This window comes from Gopherus evgoodei, chromosome 13 (genome assembly GCF_007399415.2).
Source record: "Gopherus evgoodei ecotype Sinaloan lineage chromosome 13, rGopEvg1_v1.p, whole genome shotgun sequence".
Taxonomy (NCBI): Eukaryota; Metazoa; Chordata; order Testudines; family Testudinidae; genus Gopherus; species Gopherus evgoodei.
In genome coordinates this window covers 5,366,249-5,390,847 of record NC_044334.1, presented here as the reverse complement: position 1 = coordinate 5,390,847, position 24,599 = coordinate 5,366,249, and the positions used below count along the sequence as shown (strand labels likewise).

The following is a 24,599-nucleotide window of genomic DNA, read 5'->3' as shown; positions in this document are numbered from 1 at the left end:
CTAAAACTGAAAGGCAAATTTTTTTTTTTTAAATTGCGGAAGCTTCCTCTTTTCTTGAGATCTTGTTATGCATGCTATAGAAAGTGAGGGCATCTCGAACAAAATGCAACCATTTCACTGAGAAAATCCATTATAACCAAAATAGATCTACCCCAGATTTTCCTGTGTCTGACTTGGGCATGTGCCATTGTGTGTTACTTTCACATAGGTTTAAAAAATTACTCATGCTACACTTTTGCTTCTCATTTTTATTAGGTTTTGAATACAGCATCACAGGATAACACCATGCGGCGTGTACACATTACATCTCAATACAATCTAAATCCCAAAGGAAACATCAGAATCCATGCATTAGTTTGCCTCCCCTCTCCAACGAAATGCAACAATAAAAGCTTTAAACCAAGATTTCAGCCCCATCCAAGTGTTCCCCATGAAGAGATCTATATGAGTAGGGAGTCCAAAATGAGCACTTATTTTGATGTAAATATCAAAATATAAAGACATATGAAGCAATTCATGCACCAAGACATGATAGATACTTTACCAGAATTACTCTATCAATGAGAAATTCTGGAAAATCAGAATGAAAACCACAAATGAAAGATTATGGGATGAATTCACACCTGACATACACCAGATCAAGTCACCAGTGTGTTTCTATAATACGCTATACCAACTGATTGAACCTGGTCTGAAGAGTTTGAGAGACTGTACTTAAAGCCAAATGTCACCGTATGTTTGCCAAAAACAGGGAATGTCCGTTTAGCCAGTTCTCTCCCTGTCTTTTTACCAAGCAATTTGGTTATTTGCATAATATGAAAAATATGCCAATATTCAACAACATACCCTCTGATAAACAGCCTTGCAGAATTCATTTCAGGCTGCGGGATTGCGCCACGGGCGCTAATTCAACAGCATCGACGCGGCTTTTAAATCCCCATGGGACACCTCGGTGCTCTGTTTGCCTGCAGTATCTGGAGAAATTAAAGACGGACGGACACAAGAAAATTAAAGAGATTACTTGTGATTCTGCAGATTTAAAGAAGGACTCTCTTGAAAAGGATGAAGTTGCCTTTTTAGTTTTGGTCAAGTACAGCAATACTGCCTCTTTTCCTCCTGGTCTCTCTCAGAACAGGAATATTCAAGACTGTTGAACAGTGCACCCCACAGGATTCCTTAATGTTGGTCACCTTGTCAGTTTAATTCACCTTACCAGGAGGCATACATTCAGCAAGCAAGCTGAAAAATGCATTAGTTTAAGATGATCAGTACTGTTCACTAAGAACAACTGAACTTTTATGTGAGATCACTCAATTTAAACCCCAAATGTACTGTTTCAGGCAAAGTCCGATGAACAAAACACTACAGGGCAAGTTTAGTGTGTTCTGTATTTGGACAGGATGGTGGACACACATGTTTTGGTGAAATTTCAAGCCTTCTAAACAAGAATCTTAAAAAGTAAGGAACAAACATCAGGCAGTATCTTAACCCAGCTAAAAAGGTAACTTTTAAAGAATAGTCCTCCTTTAACATTGCAGGTAGATGTTGCTGTGGAACTAGAAGGGGATCCAGGAAGCTGACGTCAGAACTGTTAGTAGGATGAAGAGGCAACCCCCTAACTGAACAGCAGGAGGGAATGAAAACTGCAGGCAGATTCTGAACTAAGGACAGTCGAGGTGTGACCTCTATTAGAAGCCCTATTTTTCCACTGTTGACATGACATTGTCCTATTCAAACAAAACTCTGGAAATGAACCTTTGTCTCCTGCAATTTGCAGGACAGACAGGATTTAAAGATAAATACTACAGGCAAGCTGGTAATGCTTACCGTAGTGTAGTTTCCATTAAACAAATCTAAAACTGGTGAGTACTGGAAACTGTTCAGGTCAGACGATAGAGTAAATCAATGCTTGTCTTTCAGAAATCAAGGACGCTACTAGTCAGTCGCCTTTAATGACGTCTCTGGAATGCTGTATCCTTGAGAAGAAAAATGACATGTGTACGTCTTCAAAACTGTGTCTTCAGATTAACAGTAGAAAGAAGTAGATAGTCCAAATGCATCTTTTTCCACTTTGATTCCAATTCTTTGAGATGAGAGTAAACCAATACACTAATCCAGGTAAAAAGTACTCCACGAATTCTGAAAACTGAACTGACACACCAGATTCTGAATAGTGTGCCTCCTGCCAAGAGTGTCCCAATACCACATGGAATGCGATTCAATAGATCTTTATATGGATATGTGCCCTGAGTGACAGAAAAGGGCAACTGAGTCTTCTCCATCTCAAGCATTTTTATAAGTCATACTGATCAGAATAACCTTAGCCTAAATTGGTGCCTAGAGGCAGTAATGCAGCCTGATGTTAGTTGAATCTGAGCTCTTTTCCCAATCAATATGACTTCTTGCCGCTTTACAGTCTTTAGTGCACTCAGTCAAGAGAATTATGTCCACTAGGTGTTTTCTTCAAATCTTTATTTTTCCTTCTTGGCATGTTGCTGTCAAACTTTTTATCAATGAAAGTCACTTTGTCCTGAATTGCAGTCTCTTCCACTGAATTATTTGGAAACAGATCAAACATGGCTTAACAAAATCAAGAGAGTAACTTCTGAATGAAACAAAAAGAAAAGCCACTACGTTGATAAATCCAAGACTCATCTATCAAAAAAATTAATGTTTCCATCCAGAATTTTGTTCCAGTATAATGAGTGCACACCCATCACACACAGTCCCAATGATCTTGACAAATAAGTTCAGCAGAGGAAAACAAAAAAAAACAGGCAAGTAAATGATAACACAAGAGAAAGCTAAGACGTCATCTATCCAGCATGTCTGCTGCACAAGTGTGGTTCTCTGCTCCACTGTCACAAGATCTTTTCTGTATCAGTTGCAGACACATTTTGCAACTAAGATCACCACTTCTATTTCCACCCTTAGAAGACAGTTAAAGCATTAGAGAAACCTTACACATTGAAAGAACTTAACTACTGACAGACCAAGGAGATTCTTCTTCTATGCAATGACTGCATTATATGCATCATACATGCATTTCTACACAGCACAGATAACCCTTACATTTGCATTTGATGTTAGAAGGACAAAATGAGTTTTAAACCATCCACTGGGAGCCAAGAATTCTTAAATTCTAATCCCAGCTCAGACAATGACTCGAAGTGTAGGAAAATCAGTCACTCTGTACCTCAGTTTCCTCACATCGGTAAAATGGGGATAATTTTCTATTACCTACCTCTCAGGGATGTTGTGATGATCAACGTTTGTAAAGCAGTACCATGTAAGTGCTCGGTATTAAAATTCATTCTGTGGTACAAAATATACCTCCTGAATACATCATGGGGAGCAACACTTCTATACAATCATGTAACAACTGCTACAGATTAGAGAAATTTCTTCTATTCCTAATTGCCTAATAAATACTCACCCCAAGACTAAGAAATGAGCCTAAATATCAGTACTTCTACATCTAGTCATGTTTAAACAAACAAACAAAAAACTGACAATGCAATTGTGGAACACCACTGATATTTTTCCTATGGCTACACCAAGATTCTTCCAGGAAATGTAATTTTCACAAATAAGAGAGTCACGACAATAATAATTAAAATGTGTTAAGACTCACAAGCAAGCAACTGAATTTTTCTGAAGGTCTAGCCATGTGCATTCACATTTTAAGAAGTATCAAATGCTCTTCAGGGAGTTTAGTTGCTCTTTCATTAGCCCCACTCCAAAGAACCCCATTATAGTTGAGAGACTCATCTTTAAATCAGGAAGACTTTCCTGCAAGTCACGCCACCTTTCACTCTGCTGGCCTGGTGGTGGCAGTTGAAATGTGTTTCCATTAGCACTGCAGAATCCTAAATCCTCATCTTTATTTACTGTTTCAAAGTATTGCAGCTAATTTTTACATCTGTTCTGCTTTACTGAAGCCAGTTTTCAATAAAGTTGGTTTAATTTTTCCTCTCTTCATACCCTCACCCTATTCCCTACATATTTACTGCACTTTTATGACAACCTGTACTATTGAGACTAACCATACATAAATTATTCTGCTTCAACCAGTCTACTGCCACCAGGGTCTCTGTTATCAACCTGTGCTGCCAAGTAACTTTCCAAAATGCTAAAGATGAATTTATGCCATCATGGACTAGTCACTTGCCATGTTATTTTTTATTTATAGTGATACAGAAATCACTATTCTTTAGCCACTATATCTAAAATGGCCATAGCAGCACTTTTGAAATAAATTTATAATATATTGATTTTTAGAAAATGAAAGGTCAAAAGTAGAATTCCAGCAAGCAATGAAATTTTGTGGTAGAATTATAAACCTTTCTGAACAGAAAACAAAAAGCTGAGCCAAAGCTTTGCTATAGCCATAACAAGCTGCTATGTTGTAGATCCAGTTTTTCTATTGTGATCCATCCACAGCAAACCCTGTATAAATCCTTCTATCACACGCATGTTCTTTTCGTAGTAACTTGGACACAACTGCTTTGTTACGAGTCATGAGAGAAATTAGTGTCACTTACATCTTTCTGGTTGGAGTGGAAAAACCTGAGTGCAAAATTGCAGGATTGGGATGCAGCGGCATATTGACCCAGGGACTCTGCATAGCGTGTCAGAAGGTAACTGAAATATAACACAATAATTTGAATTATACACTGTCACACAATGCCCTGAGAAGATGAATTTCATTAAGAGTCTCATTGACCAGAGAATCACAGCACAGTTTCTGTCTTCATATACAATTCTCAAGGGAGTTACAAGGTAATGGAAATTTGACAATGTTCATCTCAAATTTTTTTTAAATGTAAAGGTTCCTCTTTATTATTATTAAATTCTAATTTCACCTAACCAGGATCTGCAGGACACAGAGCTCCTCTTTCTATCTGATCCAAGGGGCAAAATCTTTTTTAAGTTGATATCCACAAAAAAGCTTCAAGACCCTTCCCTGTACTTGTGATCTGTGGGCAAGTTTACATTTAAAATACACTGGCACAGCTACACTGCTTTAATGAAGATGCTCTAAGCCTGTTGGCTTAGTTATTCCACCTCCCTGAGAGGCAGTAGCTATGTTGGTGGGAGAACCTCTCTTGCCAACATAGTGCTGTCTACACGTGGTGTGTGTGTATATAGGTTGGTATAATGATGTTGCTTGGGGTGTGAATTTTTCACACCCCTGAGCAATGCAGTTATACCAATATAGGTCTGTAATGTAGACCAGACCTTTTTTTTACCACAGCACAGTCTTGAGACTGCATGACCAGCACTGTATGTCAGAGCTAAGTTTTGCCTCCATACCAGGCATACAAATTCAAAAGGCATTTTCAAAGAAGGAAATCAGTAAGTAGGTTCCCTTCACTCAGAGGTACTAAGATTTAAAAGTAACCAACATAAAACCACATAAGAAACAAATGGCAGAACTAGAAATGGATTGAGGGACATTATGGTGGAGCTGAGAAAGATTTCAGGTCTGTGTTTTATATGTAATACTAACTCACATTTACATAAGCACCTTTAATCCCACATGCTATTTTGATAAAGCCTCACAGAAACATGGCTCCCTCTGGGGCTAAGTGGCAAAGCATGCTGCAAAACCATAGGGACAGTAGGGGAAATCTGATTCAAGGGGGCCAGGATAAACCCCCACCTTAATAAAAACTCCATGGGATCTTCACTGTCCACCAAAAGACAAGATCTTGGTTTTTAAGATCTCATCTAACAGATCTCTCTTCCCCTCCCCAATGTGAACTGCATGGTACTCATTTTACCCATTTCAAAAGGTGGAAGGGCTGAGCTGATCCTTCCAGCATGGAGTGATCCTTTTAACAACATATTACTGGTTTGTCATTCTAAAGACAACTGAAAATAGAACATTTAAAAATTGGGGGCATGGTTAGCGGAGAGCCAGTGTGACCAATTATTCTGAGTATACACTACCCACCCGATGGTGTCGTGCTGTACGTGCTTAGCATCAAGGCTGGAATAAAGCTCCACAACAGGTTCAAATGCACCAAGCATGCAGTAAATTCGAATGAGCAGCAATTTGAACTGAGCATTAGAAGGACTGTGGGTTAATCCTTCTTCTAATAAAGTCAAGGACTGCCACACGGCCATCTCTTCACCTGGTGATGAGGAGACAAGCACACATAGACATTAGGTGTGAACGGGGGGGGGGGGGGGTATTTAACAGAGAGCAGGGTTTGAAACTGGCACAACAATTACACTGGGTTGAAAAACCTCTCTCATTGCTCCTCAAACATATTTCCCATGCTGCCTGCATGTTACTCGTCTCTTAAAGCTACTTTGAATTATACGAATGTCTAAATAAATGGTATTACGCTCAGCATCAAAACAAGGCATGTAGGTACCTTAAAAATACATTAGAATTCAGCCTGAATGCAACAGACACCTGCTAGAAGGAGCTAGTTCCAGGTGCCTGGGTCTTCCATTACTATTCACCACAGAGTGCAGACCCCACACACCAGCAGCGTATGACAGTGAGAGAATGACCCTCTGGTAAATGACTCCTGGACCATTTAGGGGTTGTAGACTGTAACCACATCAGAAGATTAAGGGTGCCTTTAAGCACCATGGAGAGGGGGTTAACTGGATACTCCCTGCCCCCAAAAGAGCCAGGAATTTCAGGGCATGTGGCTCCACCTGCCATCCTCCCTGGAGAACCCTGTGGGCTGGAGCTCTCCATGAGATTTCCCAGGATGAAGGACCAAGCATTTGCAGAAAGGAGAGGCAGTAGCTGTCATACCACCAGGGGGTAGGAGGGGCTCCCTAACCCTCAACCACTATTGAGCCAGGACTTTGGGGAGATGTCTGTGGCCATGGTTCCTCAATCAGTAATATCAAAGGGTGAATACCAATGCAATGCCAACAGTCTGATGTCAGGAGAGACTTTTGAATTTCTCTTAAGTGAAGAGGCGGCTGTGCAGAAGGGAGGGGGCAGATTCTCTGCAGAAGGATACAGAGAGAGGCTGGACTGAGGAAGGATGAGGGGAGAGTCCTAAGCAAGGAGGCAGAGTTCCAAGGATTTTACTGGGACTTAAAAATTGAAATTCTTAAAAAATGTCAGGTTTCAAATGAGTTTTGGGTAAGGAAACACCAGCTCAGAAGAGGATACTTTAAGCAGCAGGGGATAGTTAATGCAGAAAAAATCCCAAACCCACAGAACTAACAAGCCACATGCTGACCATTCAGTCACACCCCCACACACTCAAACCCTTCACTTGTAATGTTGTATCCTTGCCCCCAAACTTTGTTTTTTGTTTTTAGCTTGTAAGGTCTTGGGGCAGGGACTGTATTGTCCTATAGATCAGAACACCACCAAGCTAATGTAATACAAATAATCAATAGTAATAGTTAGTTATTTAAGGCTATAACAGAGATGTGTATCTAACATTTAAGTTAAGCAATTTAAGCACTGTTTGTAAAATAAGTTTTGGACAAGAAGGGAGTTAAGCCCCAAGGAGATGGACCCTAGCTATTTTGTTTGAAAACAACAGACTAATGCTGAGTGACTCAACAGTGACACCCTCTGCCCAATAAGTAGCAACTACAACTCAGATTTCAAGGAAGCAAGGTTCAGCCCTCCTGTTCAAGGGATGCAGAACACACATGTAGAAACAGAAAATTATTCATATAGGTTTTAAGAAGAATAAGACTGAAGGTACTTACCTGCCTCTAGCCACATATCCAGAAGCAGGTGAACTGCAAGCAGACAGTAATAATCTGAAAACTGCAATTCAGTTTTCAAACAAGATTTCCCTATAGAGGAAAAAAAAGCATCACCCTGCATAGTACATGTATTATCAAAATCATTACATTCAATAAACAGGGCAACCATTTATTACATAGCTATGTAAATTGGCAGCCTTTCAGCTCACCAGATGACATTTCTAAAGGGACATTGTCTGGTTAATTAATTTTTGAAATCCCAAGTTTCCTTACATCTGTTACTAATTGTCAACGTATTGTTGCTTTTCCTCGTTTATGCTTTTGGCAGTTCCCTCAAAGTGGACAGGGAACAGGTCCGTTTCACTTTTGTTTCTAGTGAGTTTCACTTCCAGGCTCTTCTATACTAAGTACTGCAGGGTCTGGGGTTACAGACTCCACAGAGGATTGTTTAAAGACAAAGAGCTTTTCAACCAGATGCAAATACAACTACTACTTTCTTTTTGGTAAAATTGAAAAATGTTACAAAAAAGTGACAAGCTTTTGGAAATTTGGCCCATAAAGTCTAAACATGAATTAACTGCAATGCACTAGTTTCAAGATTTTCTTACCAAACTGCAATCCATGCTGGTATCTTAACATCAGCTCCCTGACAACACTCAGCTTTTGTTTTTTATCAATGGTGTGATAGAGACCAAGCAATCTTGTTAGCTGAACCACACACAAGTGTTGTTGCAAAGCTTTGATGTCAGCTGGCAGTGCAAGTTTACCCTCTGCTGGTGCTGACAAAGGAATGATTCCCAGCAACTGACCGATGAACTGGAAAGGAAACAAGTGTTAAATTTTGCAATGCACTTAGTCACCTCAAGAAAACAGCAAGTCTTATAGCCATGTTCAGAAACTGGGATAAAATGAGATTACGGAGGTGTTATTAACAACTCCATAATTAAAACGGCATTGAAATTTGAAGTTAGAGGGCTCACACCTCAAGATGGTTCACATTCAGATCCTGACCCTCAGAATGCAGGAAGTACCAAAAAAGTCAATGAGACTACACACAGGCTTAAAGTTAACTATGTCTTCAAGTGCTTTGCTGGATTGCGGCCAGAATGTTTCATGCCTTGCTAACTTTGAGCCCCAAGTAGAAATTAAATTCTATTATTATTTATTAAAAATCATATTTATCAGAACCAACCATACAACTCTTTCCAAGGAATTAACTCTCTCAAGACAGGGTAAGTTAGAATTAAACTTGTTCAGTACTTTAGGAATTAAAATGAGTCATTTTTAAAATTATATTTGCAAAATTTTACCATCATTTTCTCTTAGCTAAAAATGGCTTTAACACCACGATGATTATACCTGCTCTGAACAAGTTAGATAACACGGGGCTTAAAGTGTTGGCAGCAGCCTGTCTATAGCAGGGCTATCAACATTACCACCACTGGGAGAGCTGAGTCGATGTTAGCAACAGAGGGATCCCTAATATGGACAATGCCCATATGTAGTTTACATAAATTTTGTTAACAGCTTTTGACTGATCCAGGACTTTTTATTTCACTCCCATCCCCAAGAAATATACCACAATGGCTTAGAAGAACAAGAGGGTGAGTGGCAGGATTCCCAGAGGCTGAAGTCATCTACCAAGCTGCTCATGACTGCTGAAATCCTCTCTCAATTTAAGTTTAAATAAGGTAGGGGTCAGAAAGATTCTGGAAGAAACACAAATAGTGTCTCAGTCATCTCTCTCAATTGATGCTGATGTGTCCATTCGGTCACTCAGATCTGCTACACTGTTATTACTTAGTCCCCTAACTAGCCCTAGTGCTTGGCACAGATTAAGAGAAAGACATTTTCCCAGGGAGTATTTACAATTAGACACAGAGCATGAACAAAGACAGACAAGGGGGGAAGGAAAGAAGGACAATGTTTAACACAATAAAGTCCTATTATCTAACAAGCCAATCTTATTCATTCTGATATTTTAGATAGACACTACAGTTCGTTCTATGGAGGTTTATCTTCCCTTGACGCTCATGTTTAACTCACATTGCTTCAATGGCAGCTGTTCATGTTTATACAGGGAGAATAAACCTCTTTATGGTGATAGATATTTTGGGCTCTACTGTGTATCTCAGACTGTGACAACTTGAAGAGTGAGGAGAGGTTATGCCACAGAAGTGGCAACAGAAGTGATGGGACACCAAAGAACTGCAAGAAGGTGGCTCAGTCCTACAAACAGTTACTGAATTACTCCATGCATTCTCTAGTGTGGGAGTCACGTTGCAGGAACAAAATGTGTGTGTGTGCGCGCGCATGTGTGTACGTAACCCCCATTGAAGTTATTCGGAACTTTGGCATTTTTGCTTTTTAAGAAACACTTTTTTCTGGTTTGGTTAATTTTATTCAAAATTCTGCTCTGTTCTACATTTTTAGAAAAACAAATTGCTAATAAACTGATTCCTTCCCTCCTTGAAAAGATATCACCACTGTCAAAAGCTGCATTCAGCTGACAGCTGGTGCACTCAGCAGTCTCCAGCACCCCTCCCTTTACTTCACCCAATGCTATTGTTCTTACCTTTGCACACTGGCTAGATGGGAGGAGGTCCACAAATACCTTGAGATCAGTGAAACAGCAGGGTTTGTCCCCAAACTTTTTGAAGTATTGAAACATTAGTTCTTCTGGGTCACCTAACAAAGAAACTCAGTTATAAAGATGCCAGTTCAATCTTTTTTTTAAAAAAAACCGCTCACTTAGAAGCAAAGTCAATAATATAACGAGGCTTGGAAGGATTAGATTTTTATTGGTAAATTTTGATGAGCATCAGTTTCACCAGACACACCCACAAACTGAAGAAATGTTTTTTTCCATTGATAACAAAAATTTGCAGCTAGGCAAACTAAGAAAAAAGGCTGCTTGAGAACATATTTGACATCGGGTTCTCAATCTTTTTCTTTCTGAGGCTCCCCCAACATGCCATAAAAACTCAAAAGCCCACCTGTGCCACAACAACTGTTTTTCTGTATCTAAACGGCAGGGCCAGCATTAGGGCGTAGCAAGCAGGGCCACTGCCTGGGGTCCCACACCACAGGAGGGCCTGTGAAGCTAAGTTGCTCAGTCTTTTGCTTCAGCCCTGGGTGGTGGGGTTTGGAAACCCAGGCTTCAGCCCCATGCGGTGGGGCTTCAATTTTCTGCCCTGGGCCACAGCAAGTCTAATGCCAGCCCTGCTTGGCGGACCCCCTGAAACCTGCCTTTTAAACTATGGCTCAGACACACAGGTTTGATACAGGAGTGGGTGGGTGAGATTCTGTGGACTGTGTTGTGCAGGAGGTCAGACTAGATGATCATAATGGTCCCTTCTGACCTTAAAGTCTATGATTCTATCCTTGGGCGCCCACAGTGGGCTCCAGACCCCTGGTTGAGAACCACTGTATTAGACAGTCAATTAAATAATTACTGTCTGATCCTCCCACCCATAATTTCCAGGACTAGTGAAAATGCTTAAAAACAGATATTCTGTCAAAATTATTTAAGAAAAAGTAGAGTTCTGCCAAGCCTAAATATGACTATGAGGAATTTTCAGTCCTGCAAATGAACGTATTCATAGCAGTTTCTTATGTTCAAAGTTAAACAGTGATTTACAAATCATGATAGTTTCATTTCACATCTTACAGTCAATCAGAAACCTTAACCCATCTGATAAAGAATGAGAGATGAAAAAAAACAGGAGAATATTTCAAGCTACCCACACACAATTTATATCTGATGATAATATTTACTTTCCTGCATCTAAATGCAAAATGAGTTAATTTAAATAGGGTCTGCAGAAATCCTGCTAATATTAAACCACTTCCTTACTCCACTCCCAAAAGTTTTTGTTTTTTTTTAAATCATGAAACCCCCAATAAGTGCATTTAAGAAGCATCATTGTTCTCATTTACAAGACTGAAAGAGCTCAAAGAAATATCAGCCGGTGATTACACTAAGGATGACAAAGGGAGAGGATTTTCAAAATTATTATGGGATTTATCAAAGCACAACTCCCACTGAAAGTCACTGGGTTTTGTGCTCCTAAACTGATTAAGTGCCTTTGAAATCTCCCCCAAAGACCTCGTTTTAAAAGGTCTAAAACACTCTAGAATTGTTATCAGAATAATATTTGACCTTCTGTAACACCTTTCATCTGAAGATGATTTATGCATGCAATCCCTGCACACACTTTACATCAGGCACTGCTAAATTGATGATCCCAATACAAAGAGCTTGTTCTAGGTTGGTGTTCTTTCCCTAAGGTTTAATTTATCATCCAATTAGTGGCTCTTACCTAGTTTATATTCATCACTACAACCCCTGTGTCGCAAACGTCTAATCAGCTCCAGTTCGGCTAGATAGGGTCCCCGAAGTGGCCGAGAGCGCTTAGCTTCTTCTGTTATCCTCTCCTCTACAAATTTCACAGCTTGCTCTGTAGAATAATGCACTTCTCCTTCCAGAGAGCTGTGCAGTTAAAGATACAAGTATTGATTGCAAGTATTCTTATGCCATTCCCATTTCTGAGGCACTGGTAGTAAGTGGTAAGCATGCCTTAACATCACTCCCTCAAAGCAACCAGGTTTTACCGACTCTCGGACCCAGGCCCTGTGAAGGGAGCAGCTTAAGGAAGCTCTAGTGAAGTCACAACTAGAGGGCATTATATGCTTGCCTCCAGAGGGGGTCAGTGCCCTCCTGGAACAGGGACCAGCTTCCGCAGCTAAGTAGCTCGAGCACATTATGTGCCAGCAGCCATGATGACTCTTGGGATAGAGAGCTCTACATTAGCACGCATTTACACCAACTATTTACCTACATGAACACACTAAAGCAAGGATGGGAAACTGGTCCGCATCTGGCCTGCCAAATTGGGGTCCGCATCTGGCCTGCCAAATTGTTCTATTCTTCACACTGCAGCCCAGATCGGGGTAGGCAACCTGGTAGTCCCAGGGCCAGGACAGAGACAGGGCATCAAATTGCAGGGGGAGAGTCCCACCTACTCATGTGTTAGGGGACACTGTGGCAAGAGCCAAAGTTCCGGAGCAGGGAGCTGAGCTCAACTCTGAAGGACAGGATATGCTGCCACAAGGTAAGTTCATTCCCAACACTCCCGTGGGGGGTAGGACCCAACCTCCAAGTCTCAAACCCCAGCCCATCAATGGTTTTAGTGGGTTTTGTGGCCCTCAACTACCTTAAAATTGCCCATCCCTTCATTAAAGTAAAACTATCAAGAGGCAAACTACAATTTTGACATCTACTATATGCAGAGGAAAAACCCCTCAGGGATAGTAGTTGACTTACTGCTCTCCTTCTGCTGGAGGAGTCCAGGATTTGTCAATGAGTTGAAAGACTGAATCAAAGTAAATTATATAGAACTGCCAATCATCTGAGCTAAAAACAGGCAAGGAGCAAAATTAAGGAAAGTGCAAATAATGTTACACATACATGCAAGTCTACTCCTTTATAAAAACATTGTTAGATCTTGCAAGTCACAGAACAAATAAAACACATAGGAAAAAACGCACTAAGAACCATTTCCACTAGACAATTTCCCATCTTAGAGGGGCATTGTTAACCAGAGGTTTCTAAAATCAACATATTTCAAGAAACTCAAGTTTCTGACAAAGCTTGTCCAGATTTATATTTTAAGTTATTTTACAATATTTTGGCTCCCATTAACATTTATAAAGGCCTTTCCAACAAGGGAATGTGCAGGTTCAAGAGTAGCACCACCAAAATGCTAATGTAGGAGTTAGGAAATGCATCTGACCATCAACAAACAAGTGAAATTGACTATATACCAAGTGCCGCAGAATGTGCAAAGTAAACTGAAAACTTGTCTCTCTCTATCTAATGTTTCAGTTGTAGTAACCTTAGCTGTTGCTAGGTCATCCCCGTAGCCCCTCCCGAAGACTCTAGGCAGGATTTCCACTACAGTTATGTTCGACCTTTTGTTAAAAACAGTTCTTCTAAGTAAGATGTTTTTGATCTCTTGGACGGCAGCTTCAGAGTGGATTCACTATAAATCCCATTAACTGTGACCTAGTCCTTACAACAAGCCCTCATGACTGCACTCAGAGGCAGATCTGATCATCCTGATTTGCTCTGTTCTGATACACTGACATGTTTAAAGCAGTAGATGCATTTCCAAGGCAAGTCTATACTGCTGTGCTACATGGGTGCAGCTGCACCGATTCAGCTACACTACTGTAGCGCATCTGGTGAACGAATGCTATGCCGATGAGAGAGCACTGTCCCATCGTTTTCACACCCCTTAGTGACACAAGTCACACTGACTTAAGTGGCAGTGTAAATCAGACACCAGAAGGAAGCCTGGCAGATTAAGAGAACTAGATTGTAGGAAATAGTTGTAGGAAATGAAATTCAAGTACATGTTCGCATTTTTTCTGAAAATTAGTATGTTGAACAGCAAGCTATGGCCCTCTGGAAACAGAGAATGAAATTTGTTTATTTCAGGAAAGCACATGTTACACAACTCATTTGTTCACTCTGAAAGTTAGTGGAGCTCCCATGTGAACTAAAGATAATTTGCAGTCTTAGCAGTTTTCATCAGAGGATCTCGAAACGCTTTTCAAGCATTCAGTCTCAAACCTGGAGAGACAAGCAGTTGAGGTACTGTGGTGACGTGACTTGTCCGAGGTCACAGAGTGAGTCAGTAGCACAGATGTGAACACAACTTACTTTTTCAGCAGCAACCTCCTGGACAGTGCATTGCATTCTGGCCACTTGCATAGCTTCTTATACATCGCCATACACTTATTCTCTCGACTCTGGAGCTCACTAGTCAACTTCTCTAAATCAGAAAGAGTTGTGAATTTATTTCATCCACCATTTTCCTTTAAAAACTTTTAGAACAAAGTATCTTATCCTACACAGGATGCAAGAGAGAAAACACATTCTTCTCTGAGACTGGAGGGCCAGGACTGAAGTCCAGGATCAATGCCAAAAAGCACTGCTAAACCAAGAGGTCAGTAATGGATTTAAGGTCCTATATCTTGCTGGCCAATGGTGCTAGAAATGAGTGCTTTGTCACTGAAAAGCTGGGAGTCCTAACATTTAATTATTCTTCAGGCCTAGTACCTCAACTTGCTGCATCAGCGCTAGAAACTCTTTGCTGGATCAGCACCTATTTTCCAACTGAGGAAAGCGCTGAACTTGTGATTAGAAAGAAAACATTTTATGCCTAATTATTGGTCAACATATGACATAAGGAGGGACAGAAACTCTATTAAAACAATCTTCTCAACAACATATCACTATTCTCCTTTTTCTGTTAGAAGTATGGCTCAGAGGCTGCTGGGCCTGGATGCAAAACTTTCCCTTAAAAGGACATAGGACTGGGTGCAGAACTGTAGAGTCTGACTGGAACCTTGATATTCTGGCTGCTCTTAAGCTTCAAATTCACTTTTGTGGTAGAAAAATAAGCTCTAAAACCATCCAGGAGGAAGGGATATAATGCCATCCCTAGCAGCACTGATTCTAAGATGGTAGCTGTGAGCTGATATGATGGGATTTTGTGGGCTCAGTTATGTTAATCTGATAATTGCCCTTTGTCAACATGCTGCTACTTTAACACAGATAATGGAATTGATGCTGCAAACACTCTTGAGTGTAGTAATACCACAAGCAGTCTGATGAAACCAGTGAGAAAATCTGCAGAATAGGGCTCAAGGTGTGTTACTGGTATGAGTTAAGTTATTTTAAAGTTATCTTTAAACGAGTACACGTGCAGATCAATTAAATCCACATAAGACAAGTTCCCAGCAAAAGACCTGGGACAAACCTCTGCACAGCTGGGGCTGTTAATTGACTGAGTGCGTTGAAAGATAAGTTACCTCCTAGTTTTCCTCTAACAACATCCAAGGCTTCCTGATACTTCTCCAAACGTTCGAGTATCATGTAGTAAAGTTCAACCTTAGAAGAAAGATTTGGATACACTGACATTTGGAAGTAAAACAAGTGAAAAGTGTCTGGAAATAAAAATAGTTTGTGCTTTTGTCATTAGGAAGAGGAGAAAATCAATGCTGTCTGTAAAACTGTCTAACAGCCACCAGAAAGGAAAATTCAAGAATTTAATTTAACATCCTCTAATCCTAAAGATCCCCTGGGCTTTAACAAACACTACAAAGGAATCACTTCATCTAGCAATGAACTCTTCTCAATTTTACGCTACCTACATCCTCTGCCCTCACTTCCTTCCACACCCTTTCATTCCTTATGCTTCTCTATATCCTCTCTCCACACTGCTCCCTTTGTCTTCCTCCTCTTGCTCCCTGCTTCACATCTTATTTCAGGCTGAGCTTGCAGCAGTCTCCTACTTTCTGTACACCAATCACTTTCTCCTTTCTCAGTTTCTCTTCTCAAAACTCTCTTTGGTCATGTGGCCTCCTGTGCTTATAAATGCATTGCTGATATTCCCCCTCTTTGCATCTACATTGCTGTCCTGTTCAACTAAATTCCAGTTTTCAGTTCTGATTTTTACTCACTGTCATTGTGTTATTGATTAGTTTTGCACCTTGTGACCTCCCAGAAAATTGTTATATAGGTTCACTTGACTGCAGAAGTCTGTGTAATTAGCAATGAAAATCCATTTTTTAAACAAATGTGAATATCAACATTTCTTTTGTCTCCCATGTTTTTGCGCTGTGTGTAACCACATAAGAAAAGCTGCTGACCATACTGCTTTGTTTGACCAAGAGGAGAAGCCAGAGAGCACGGACAGGATGCGTACCAGCGGAAAAAGTGAACAGGACATGTATTTCACTGACAGTCCCTTTGAAAGAATCTGACCTTTCTATGATTTCTCAAAGTCAGCTTTTGAAGTTACTACTGCAATTGTCTCAAAAGCTACTGTTTTTGGTTTAAACTGAAAACTAGAATCCCTGGCTGCAATGTATTTGTATTAAGTTTGTGAGTTCTTCTGAGGCAGCGAACTTGTTTTCTATCTTAGGGGTTCTTAAACATTAAATAGAGCGGGTCACACTTTAATAGTTTCTCTCACTGTCCATGTCCTCTCTAGTCATGTCTGCATAGGCCACCTTCCTTTACACTAGCAATCACATAACATCCCTGTGGCAACCACAGCAATTCCTTCCCTTGAACAGGAATATTAAGTGAGTAATATTTGGAGCTGTTTTTATTGATAGTTACCAGCTGGAAATAGAGAGCCAGCATTGACCAGCCAGCTCCCCCTCGATCACCAGCAAGCCATCTACTTTGGGTACTTAATAATAAAAAGGTTACAGAGCACTATAATGGGAACCAGACTCAGTATTAGGTATGCTATACAAAGCCATTAAGCTATATTGTTAGCACAACATAAAGCTCATACAATGTGTTAACGATGCTCAAATCAAGTAGAAAACACATTTGCAAATCTTACCTCAGCCTCAGCTTCAATCTTATCCTCCTTCACCATTTTTTCCACCATTCTTTCAGCTAGGGGCAAAAACATTGTTTTGGAGAGGTTTTCATCTTGTGCTGAAATAGACTAGGGGAGAGAGAAGAATTACTGTAGCAATTTATCAGCCTTTCCTATTGTCCAACTCAAAATAATTTTTTTCATCACGCAGGAAACATGACACACGCAACAACACACAAAATACCCATCAGGGCTACCATCAGCTACATGCATGGACACAGCGTTTTGTAAAACATGCTGCTGGGGAAGCAACTGATGGTACAATGAAGTGCTCACTCTTCACAATCTGAGTCTCAGAACAATGTAACAGACAGCATGTTATCAATAAAAATACAACAGTCACTTACTGAATTCATTTCTTCTACAATCAAATTATTTCAAAGCATACAATTATTATTTCCATGTTTATTTTTTGCCTGACTAAGGCTATATCTATACTAGCATTTCTGTCGTCAGGGGTGTGAACCTCCCCTACTGACTGAAATAAATTTCACTGACAAAAGTGCCAGTGTGGACAGTGCTATGTCGGTGGGAGTCACTCTCCCGCCAACATAGCTACGGCCACTCGTTGAGGGTGGTTTAATTATGCTGACGAGACAGCTCTCTCCTGCTGGCACAGAGCGGCTACATGGGAGACTTTACAGTCGTGCAGCTGCAGCAGTACCACTGCAAGTCCATAGCACAGACACACCCTAAAGGAGGTCTGTCAGGAAGTTTGATTAACGCTCAAGTCTGTTATCTGTGCTAGTGCAAAATAGCATATTTTGATTTTATTGTTGTAGGAATCTTGACATCTAGGAGATGAGCAATACCAGGTAAGTTTCTGGACCACACAGAAAATATAGATTTGAGGAGGGCTCAGTGTTTATACTGACTTTATACAGAAACAGTAGCACCCTACAATGCTGGCAGACAGCCAGACAGCTTATTTAAGAAAGCTATTGGGTATTTCTCATAATGTGAAAACACCCAGAACATCTCAATATTAACATTACAGCCACGTTAAAGTCTTTAATTAAATTAAAATGCTGTATTCACCTGCATAATTAGGCTCATCACAGACCAAAAGTAGTAAGGGTTTTTGGGGACAATCTTATAAAGTGCCATTCCAGCCTGAAAAATATAAAGACATGTATCCATCATTTCAAAAATACTTCAATTTATAAGCTGCATTATAGAAAGTGAAAGAGTGATGACAACAGTGACAAACAATTCCTGAGGATTAGTGACCAGATAAGAATTTATTAACCCCAACTGGATATACTCCCTAGGAAACACCCTCCACCGAGATCTATGTTGGTAGTTATGCAGTTTCTCTCCTTCCATCTGCTGCTACTTTTTAAAGTGTATTATAGCTTCAGCACGCCTGGAAAGGCATTTCTAGAAGAGTGATTTTTTGAAGAGTCTATAGCTTTAGATGCAGGGTGCATGCGTGTGTACACACACTACCTACTTGGGCAGATTAAGGGAAGTTTTCAGCTCTGTCTCCATTTTTGCACATGTTCAATTGTATACATAAAACCAAGCGCATGCCCTGCAAATATAAACACCTGCATTTGAACATTTTTAACTTGCACATGCATGTGTTCCGATTTTGAAGGCATGTGGCACAAGACACAGCTGAAGAGATACCCAGTTGAAAATATGGCCCTAAATATCAACAGACAGCCAAGTCTTCAGTTACTTAACTTAGAATGGAAGCTATTCTTAGTCACACATTTCTCACACATGCATTATGTCTCTAAATAAATGAAGACTAAACTTTCCTACATTTACTTCCGAGTTTTTAAATTGATAAATTACATCTACACATAGTATATAATATTTTACATTAGGTAAGCTACTTTTGCAAGAAACACACTCTATTTCTTGTTCATTTCTACAAATTGTTTCCTGTCTGTTTTCAGATTATAATCGTAGAATATCAGGGTTGGAAGGGACCTCAGGAGGTCATCCAGTCCAACCCGTTGCTCAAAACAGGGCCAATCCCATAGTGAGACTGATTCCCTTTTTCAGGTCTTTCATTTAAAGTCTGACAGGATGCAACAGAAGATGGTTTATTCTCACCCTCCATTCAGTCAATCTCTGTCTGAAGTCTGAATCCCTTTGAATCCTTAGGTGCAGTAGTAGATACCCATTCAAAAACACCCTATGTTTGCCATTTACGAGCATTACCAAACTAGACAATCTAATCAGATACATGTTTGTACAGGGGTCTGAACAGAATATTTAGCATTTACGTAACATTTTGTATCCATATAAGACTGGTATTTTCCATTCAATATTCCAGCTAAGAATACAATTATTAGAAGGTGAAATGTCTGAATTTCAGATTTCATATACAGCTAATAAAGTAGCATTATATATTGGCCTAGGGTAAACAACGAGGTTTCTTACTGAAGGATGTCTGCATCACAGTAAATCTATGCAAAAAGCTTTTTTTTTAAAAAAAGATTCTGGTCAGAGTTCTACACAATCAATGTAGCTGTCAGAGCAGCAAAAAAGGACTTTGCTTAACTCAGCCATAAATTAAGCACACTTTACCCATAGACCAATTCATCATTTTCTAGACCTTTTACCTCCTTAGCACTGCTAATCTGGGAGAGCAACAGACTTCATTTTTAGATGGCCTGACATTATTAGAGATCTCAGGATCCTAACGATTTTGAAGCCTGAAATGTAAATGCATGCTTATGCCTGTTTCTTTTGAAATCAACAAGTTCTTTAAATGGAAAAGACACAGAGGGCTGTCTAGAATTATATATAAAGAGTATCGTATATAAAAATTATGGCAGTAACTGACTTTTTTCGTAAAACCCAAAATAAAAATGACATGCACAATCATTTTTAACATAAGCAAGCATGAAGCAAACTAAATTCTGTGTTCCCATTTAGCAGTATAAATATAATCCTTATTTAAGACATTAAAGTCAAGGCCAATCAAGAATTATTTGAAGCCTCTATCTATGCAAACAAAAAAAATCCATTAAAACAAGCAAAATTTTAAGATTAGATTAATATCCAACTCACAACTATCAAAGCATATCTCAAAAGTTCTCTTTCTGCCCAAGTGCAATATCATGGAGTGCATGATAGATTGCAAGTCAGACTAGAATCTAGCCCTTTTAGTATGAAAAAATTGTAAATCCAAAATTGTTTTGATATTCAGATGCAGGTACGTCAAACAAGAATAAATCAGATCTCTCTGTATTGGTATTTAGCACTTTGCAGGCATATATATTTCCCTCTGATTAATATAGCTGTAACTTGGTGAGGTGTGTAAATCAGTGCAATGTCAAAGCTTGCAAGAGATTGTTGTAGTCGGTTGTTCTGAGACTTCAGTCTCACTGACATGGGTCAAGTGGGTAACAAGCACAGTCGTAGCAAATTTAGGGATTAGCAAACCAGATACATTCCCTGGTGCTGTGGTCAATCCACAGCTATTTTTAAATTAATACTGAAAGTACTTAGTAAAATAAGAACTATTTTTAAGTAGCAGTCTAAATTAACCTACCAATTCAGGACAGATCTGAAATGAGACACAATGATTTTACAATGATATGGCAGATTTAAGCCTTTTATGAAGAGTCATTAGATAAAAAGTTAATAATTCTCTAAGGCACCATATATACCAATGATTCAGTACCCAATCGAATTAAGCCACTTAGAGATTAATCACCATTGTTCAACTCTATTTTTTGGTTGAGGAGACAGGGTCTTTGTACAGAGATTCGAGTCACCTTATCACAGTGGGAAGAGAGAGCCTGGAATCAATTTGCCTGCTTCCCTGTGCTTTTTTATACATAAAAGAGGGAGTATGCGTACGCTTTGAAAAGAAACTTCCATTTATAGGCATTCTCCAGGCACCTAATTTGGGAAGAATGAAAAACAAAACTAACAGGCATGAGATTGTCTTGCCAACTGAAAACGAAGATGCACGTAAAGAAAAAACAACTAAGCTTTTCTTCTACTAAAATACAAGCTGCACAGTTTAATTCCACACTGGTTTCCAGAGATAAGAGTGCAGGCAAAAAAAAAAGGAATAAAGAAAACTTTAAAAGTTTGTACATTATTCGACATTGTGGCCCTTTGGAGCTCTCAGTAAAGCTAAATATTCCTGCCTAATACACTCCCTTATGTGTAAGCTTAGTACTCTCTGATATAAGTATCAATAGGAAGCTACTATGCCAAGTAGGCCAGCCAACATACTGCATCAGTACAGACTACAGTTCATAAAGTTATCCCTTTTTTAAGGGGAAAGGAAGCAACTGTCTTTTATATAAAAACAAAAACCTGAATAGTAGTTCTGTCTAAGCAACCCTGTATCAAATATTTAATCATGACGTAGAATTTTAATATTGATTCAGCTCAGCTTTCTAGAAAATTAAATATAATTTTAAAAGGTGCTGGTCACTAATACAGTATGATACAGAAAAGAGCGTTAGGGAAATGTTAGATTTATTAGTTATGTCTTTTCATTGGCGACCATCAACTGGAGGAAAAAACAAAACAAAAACCACACTTCTGTCTAAGAACTATGCCCCCACTATTGTTAAATGCGACACCTACGATGACTGTAACTGAAATGGATGAAGGTACCTGTTGCATTTTCTTGTATTCCCCGACCCTGGCATAGGCCATGAAGAGATGAGAATGATACTCCTCACTGTTGGGAACCTTCTTTACAGCTGCCTCGTAAAGTTTTGTTACCAACTCCGCTAAACCAAACACAGATGTTTCAGTTCACGCACATTTGGAATATAAAGTTATAAAGCAGCTACCTCAAGATAACATCTGGGATACTTTTCAGAGTAATTCATTCAGACCAGTTTTTACAGGTGTTGAGTGTATCTCCCCCAGCACCGCAAGACCCACAAACACACAGTAGGCAAGAAAGAGAAATGTTTAGAAAAAAAGTGTGTGTGTAAAATGAGTAAATAAATAAAAAGACTAAAACATTCAGAACCGTACTGAATGCTTTCAGGTACATCACGTGTTGGGGTTAAAAAACTTCCAAATTCACCCATTTTGGGGCATTACACCAGTTCAAGATTTGTACTTGGGTCACGAGGAGACTGTCTACTTTAAACAAATGATTTATTAAGACACAGAATTAATTCCTCAGGTTTAAATTGTTTTAAGGAAACTTCTCTAAGGCAGCAGTTCTCAAATGTCATTGCACTGCGACCCCTTCTGACAACAAAAATCACTACACAATCCAGGATGGGGGACCGAAGCCTGAGCCCTGCTGCCCTGAGGTGAGCGCAAAACCAAAGGGCTTCGGCCCTGGGCAGGGGCTGTAACCTGAGGCCTGCCACCTACGACTGAAAGCTCCGGTCCCAGGCAGAGGGGGTTAAGGGACACTTTGGCCCCAGGCCCCAGCAAGTTTAACGCCAGCCCTGGCAACCCCATTAAAATGGGGTCATGACCAACTTTGGGGTTCTGACATACAGTTTGAGAACCACTGCTGAACGTATTAGGAGCGACTATGCTATACACTAAAAAGCCCTGATGTTTCCCAAGTGACTTTTATGCTTTCCATCTCCTTTAATAATTGAATACAAAGATAATTTATTTCAAGATAAACCTATTAATATAGACTTATTATGATTAGATATTTAGGATACCTAAACACTATTTGTATTAGATTTTAACATCCCTTCTTCTCATCGCACCCAAAAATTATTTGTACTTTCTCACACAATCATTATTGAAGGTACTTTTCTTAAAAATTCAAATAATTCTTCACGTAAAAGCACTATATATGTGCAAGGTATTATTGTTAATAAGGTTTAGTATGATTTTATATATTCTTGAATAATTTAATTTCTATGTGTACTACATTCAGTTCTATTTATGTTTATATTTTTCTGGTTTTTAAGTTAAGAATTGTAGAAATAAAGATTTTAAGGCAGATATGAAGAGGTTTCATATTATTACAATAAAAGTGCTTTAACAAAGCAAAGATTATGTACTGGAAAATTAACTAGTAAAGGACACAAGAGGTTGCTATAGGTTAAGAAATGGCCCTGGACAGTTACACCTTCTCATGTCAAAAAAAATCAGTTTTTCAGTCTAAAATCATTTCTGCAATAAACCTGATGATGAACATTACTGACACATCCTCAGGATAGCGATAAAGTATCTCCTTGTGCTGCAGACTAACCAAACCACATATGCTTTCTATTTCGTAGTAAGCATGCACAACTTTGTTTAGTAAATGACCCAAGAAGTTATGATTCAGATGAATTGTTTTCAAGAGTAACAGGAAAGGGAGAGGTCAGGATTTCCCCTTTAAGTCTGCAACACAATTCTAAAGCCATTTTGAGGGGCTAAATTCCTTGATTGTGTCTATATACATTATTTTAAATTGCTTCTTTGAAGTTCATATACAGTATAAGCTGTTTATGATTTACATTATTCCTATTTAAAGTAACAACAATAACATCACAGGGTTTTTGCTGGAATAAATTTGAACGAATTTGTTTGATATTATGACTAACATACAATGTTAAAATTACTGTGGACCCAATTTTCAACAATAGGAGCCTAACCAGAACATCTTGCTTTAAGATGATCAAACAGAAACTTCCATGTCAAAGGGGCATTTACGCAGTTGTGCGCCAAACTGGGCATCTGAATCCCATGTCTGAACCACCTATTAAAGCGCCCATGTGTGAAAACTGGACTTTGTATATTTCCTTTTGAATTTTGGGCAACAATTCATTTTAAAGGAAGCCGCAAGGAAAGGTTACATAATTATGATCAAGAAGCTGAAGTTTGCAGGAGAAAAGTAAAATAGAAAAACCTACGTCTATGCATTTCCCGGTAAAGGATAGTTAGTGCTTGCAAAGAGTTGTCATCTGTAGGTTCGAGTGCTGTTACTTCTTGTGCGAGAGCAAATGCTTCATCTTGTTTCCCAGTTCTCTGCAAGCCGATTGCCTTTAAAACCTACACATGTAATAAAGAAGCAGCCATTAAAAAAAATTGCCACCATCTACAGAAGAAAAACTTATTTTGAAACAAAGGATCATTATTAGAGAAAAATCCACTTGCCCATGGTGAGAAAGGGACTTGTCTAAGTGAGTGTCATCAGTTTCTGAAGAATCTAAGCTTCCATTTAATAAAATAAAAATAAAGGGGGGGGGGAGCGTAACCCTTATGATTGCGAAGAAAACTTTCCAAATGTGAATAGTGTAAAACTGTTGTTTTCAACCTACATCTCAGATTTCTAATGAGGTCTGCACCTCCACTCGAAATTTTTTAGGGGCCCGCAAATGAAAAATGGTTGAAAACCACTGATGTAAAATGATGCAGTGCTGCCTTCCTCAGTCTGTGTGGACTGCCAGTTTCAGTGCTTTTGCTGCTACTCAATTTTCCCCAGCTGTAGCAGAGTGAAAACCAACCAGTCTCACCAGTTTTCACTAC

The 24,599-nt window shown here is 39.3% G+C and overlaps 1 protein-coding gene and 1 long non-coding RNA gene across 4 annotated transcripts in view; one reads left to right on the top strand and one right to left on the bottom strand.

Annotated features, from left to right (window-relative positions):
* LOC115661186 overlaps positions 1–17,126 on the top strand; it is a 38,833-nt gene extending 21,707 nt beyond the window's left edge. The window contains exons 1-4 of one of the 3 annotated variants that reach the window (XR_004003029.1): positions 4,563–4,640; positions 9,276–9,395; positions 14,627–14,717; positions 16,413–17,126. This is a non-coding gene — a long non-coding RNA (uncharacterized LOC115661186). Of the gene's footprint in view, positions 1–4,562; positions 4,641–9,275; positions 9,396–14,626; positions 14,718–16,412 lie in introns of those variants that run through there. The other 2 variants (XR_004003031.1, XR_004003030.1) reach the window with 2 other exon arrangements.
* NAA25 (N(alpha)-acetyltransferase 25, NatB auxiliary subunit) overlaps positions 1–24,599 on the bottom strand; it is a 42,700-nt gene that overhangs the window by 12,138 nt on the left and 5,963 nt on the right. Inside the window, exons 3-15 of the mRNA XM_030583450.1 lie at positions 23,984–24,122; positions 21,771–21,889; positions 18,210–18,284; positions 17,133–17,240; positions 15,586–15,664; positions 14,432–14,543; positions 13,031–13,120; positions 12,027–12,196; positions 10,280–10,392; positions 8,313–8,520; positions 7,705–7,794; positions 5,960–6,140; positions 4,545–4,644 (exon numbers count right to left, since the gene is read on the bottom strand). Of these exons, the coding sequence (XP_030439310.1) occupies positions 4,545–4,644; positions 5,960–6,140; positions 7,705–7,794; positions 8,313–8,520; positions 10,280–10,392; positions 12,027–12,196; positions 13,031–13,120; positions 14,432–14,543; positions 15,586–15,664; positions 17,133–17,240; positions 18,210–18,284; positions 21,771–21,889; positions 23,984–24,122 (1,584 nt within the window). The remainder of the gene's footprint in view (positions 1–4,544; positions 4,645–5,959; positions 6,141–7,704; positions 7,795–8,312; positions 8,521–10,279; positions 10,393–12,026; positions 12,197–13,030; positions 13,121–14,431; positions 14,544–15,585; positions 15,665–17,132; positions 17,241–18,209; positions 18,285–21,770; positions 21,890–23,983; positions 24,123–24,599) is intronic.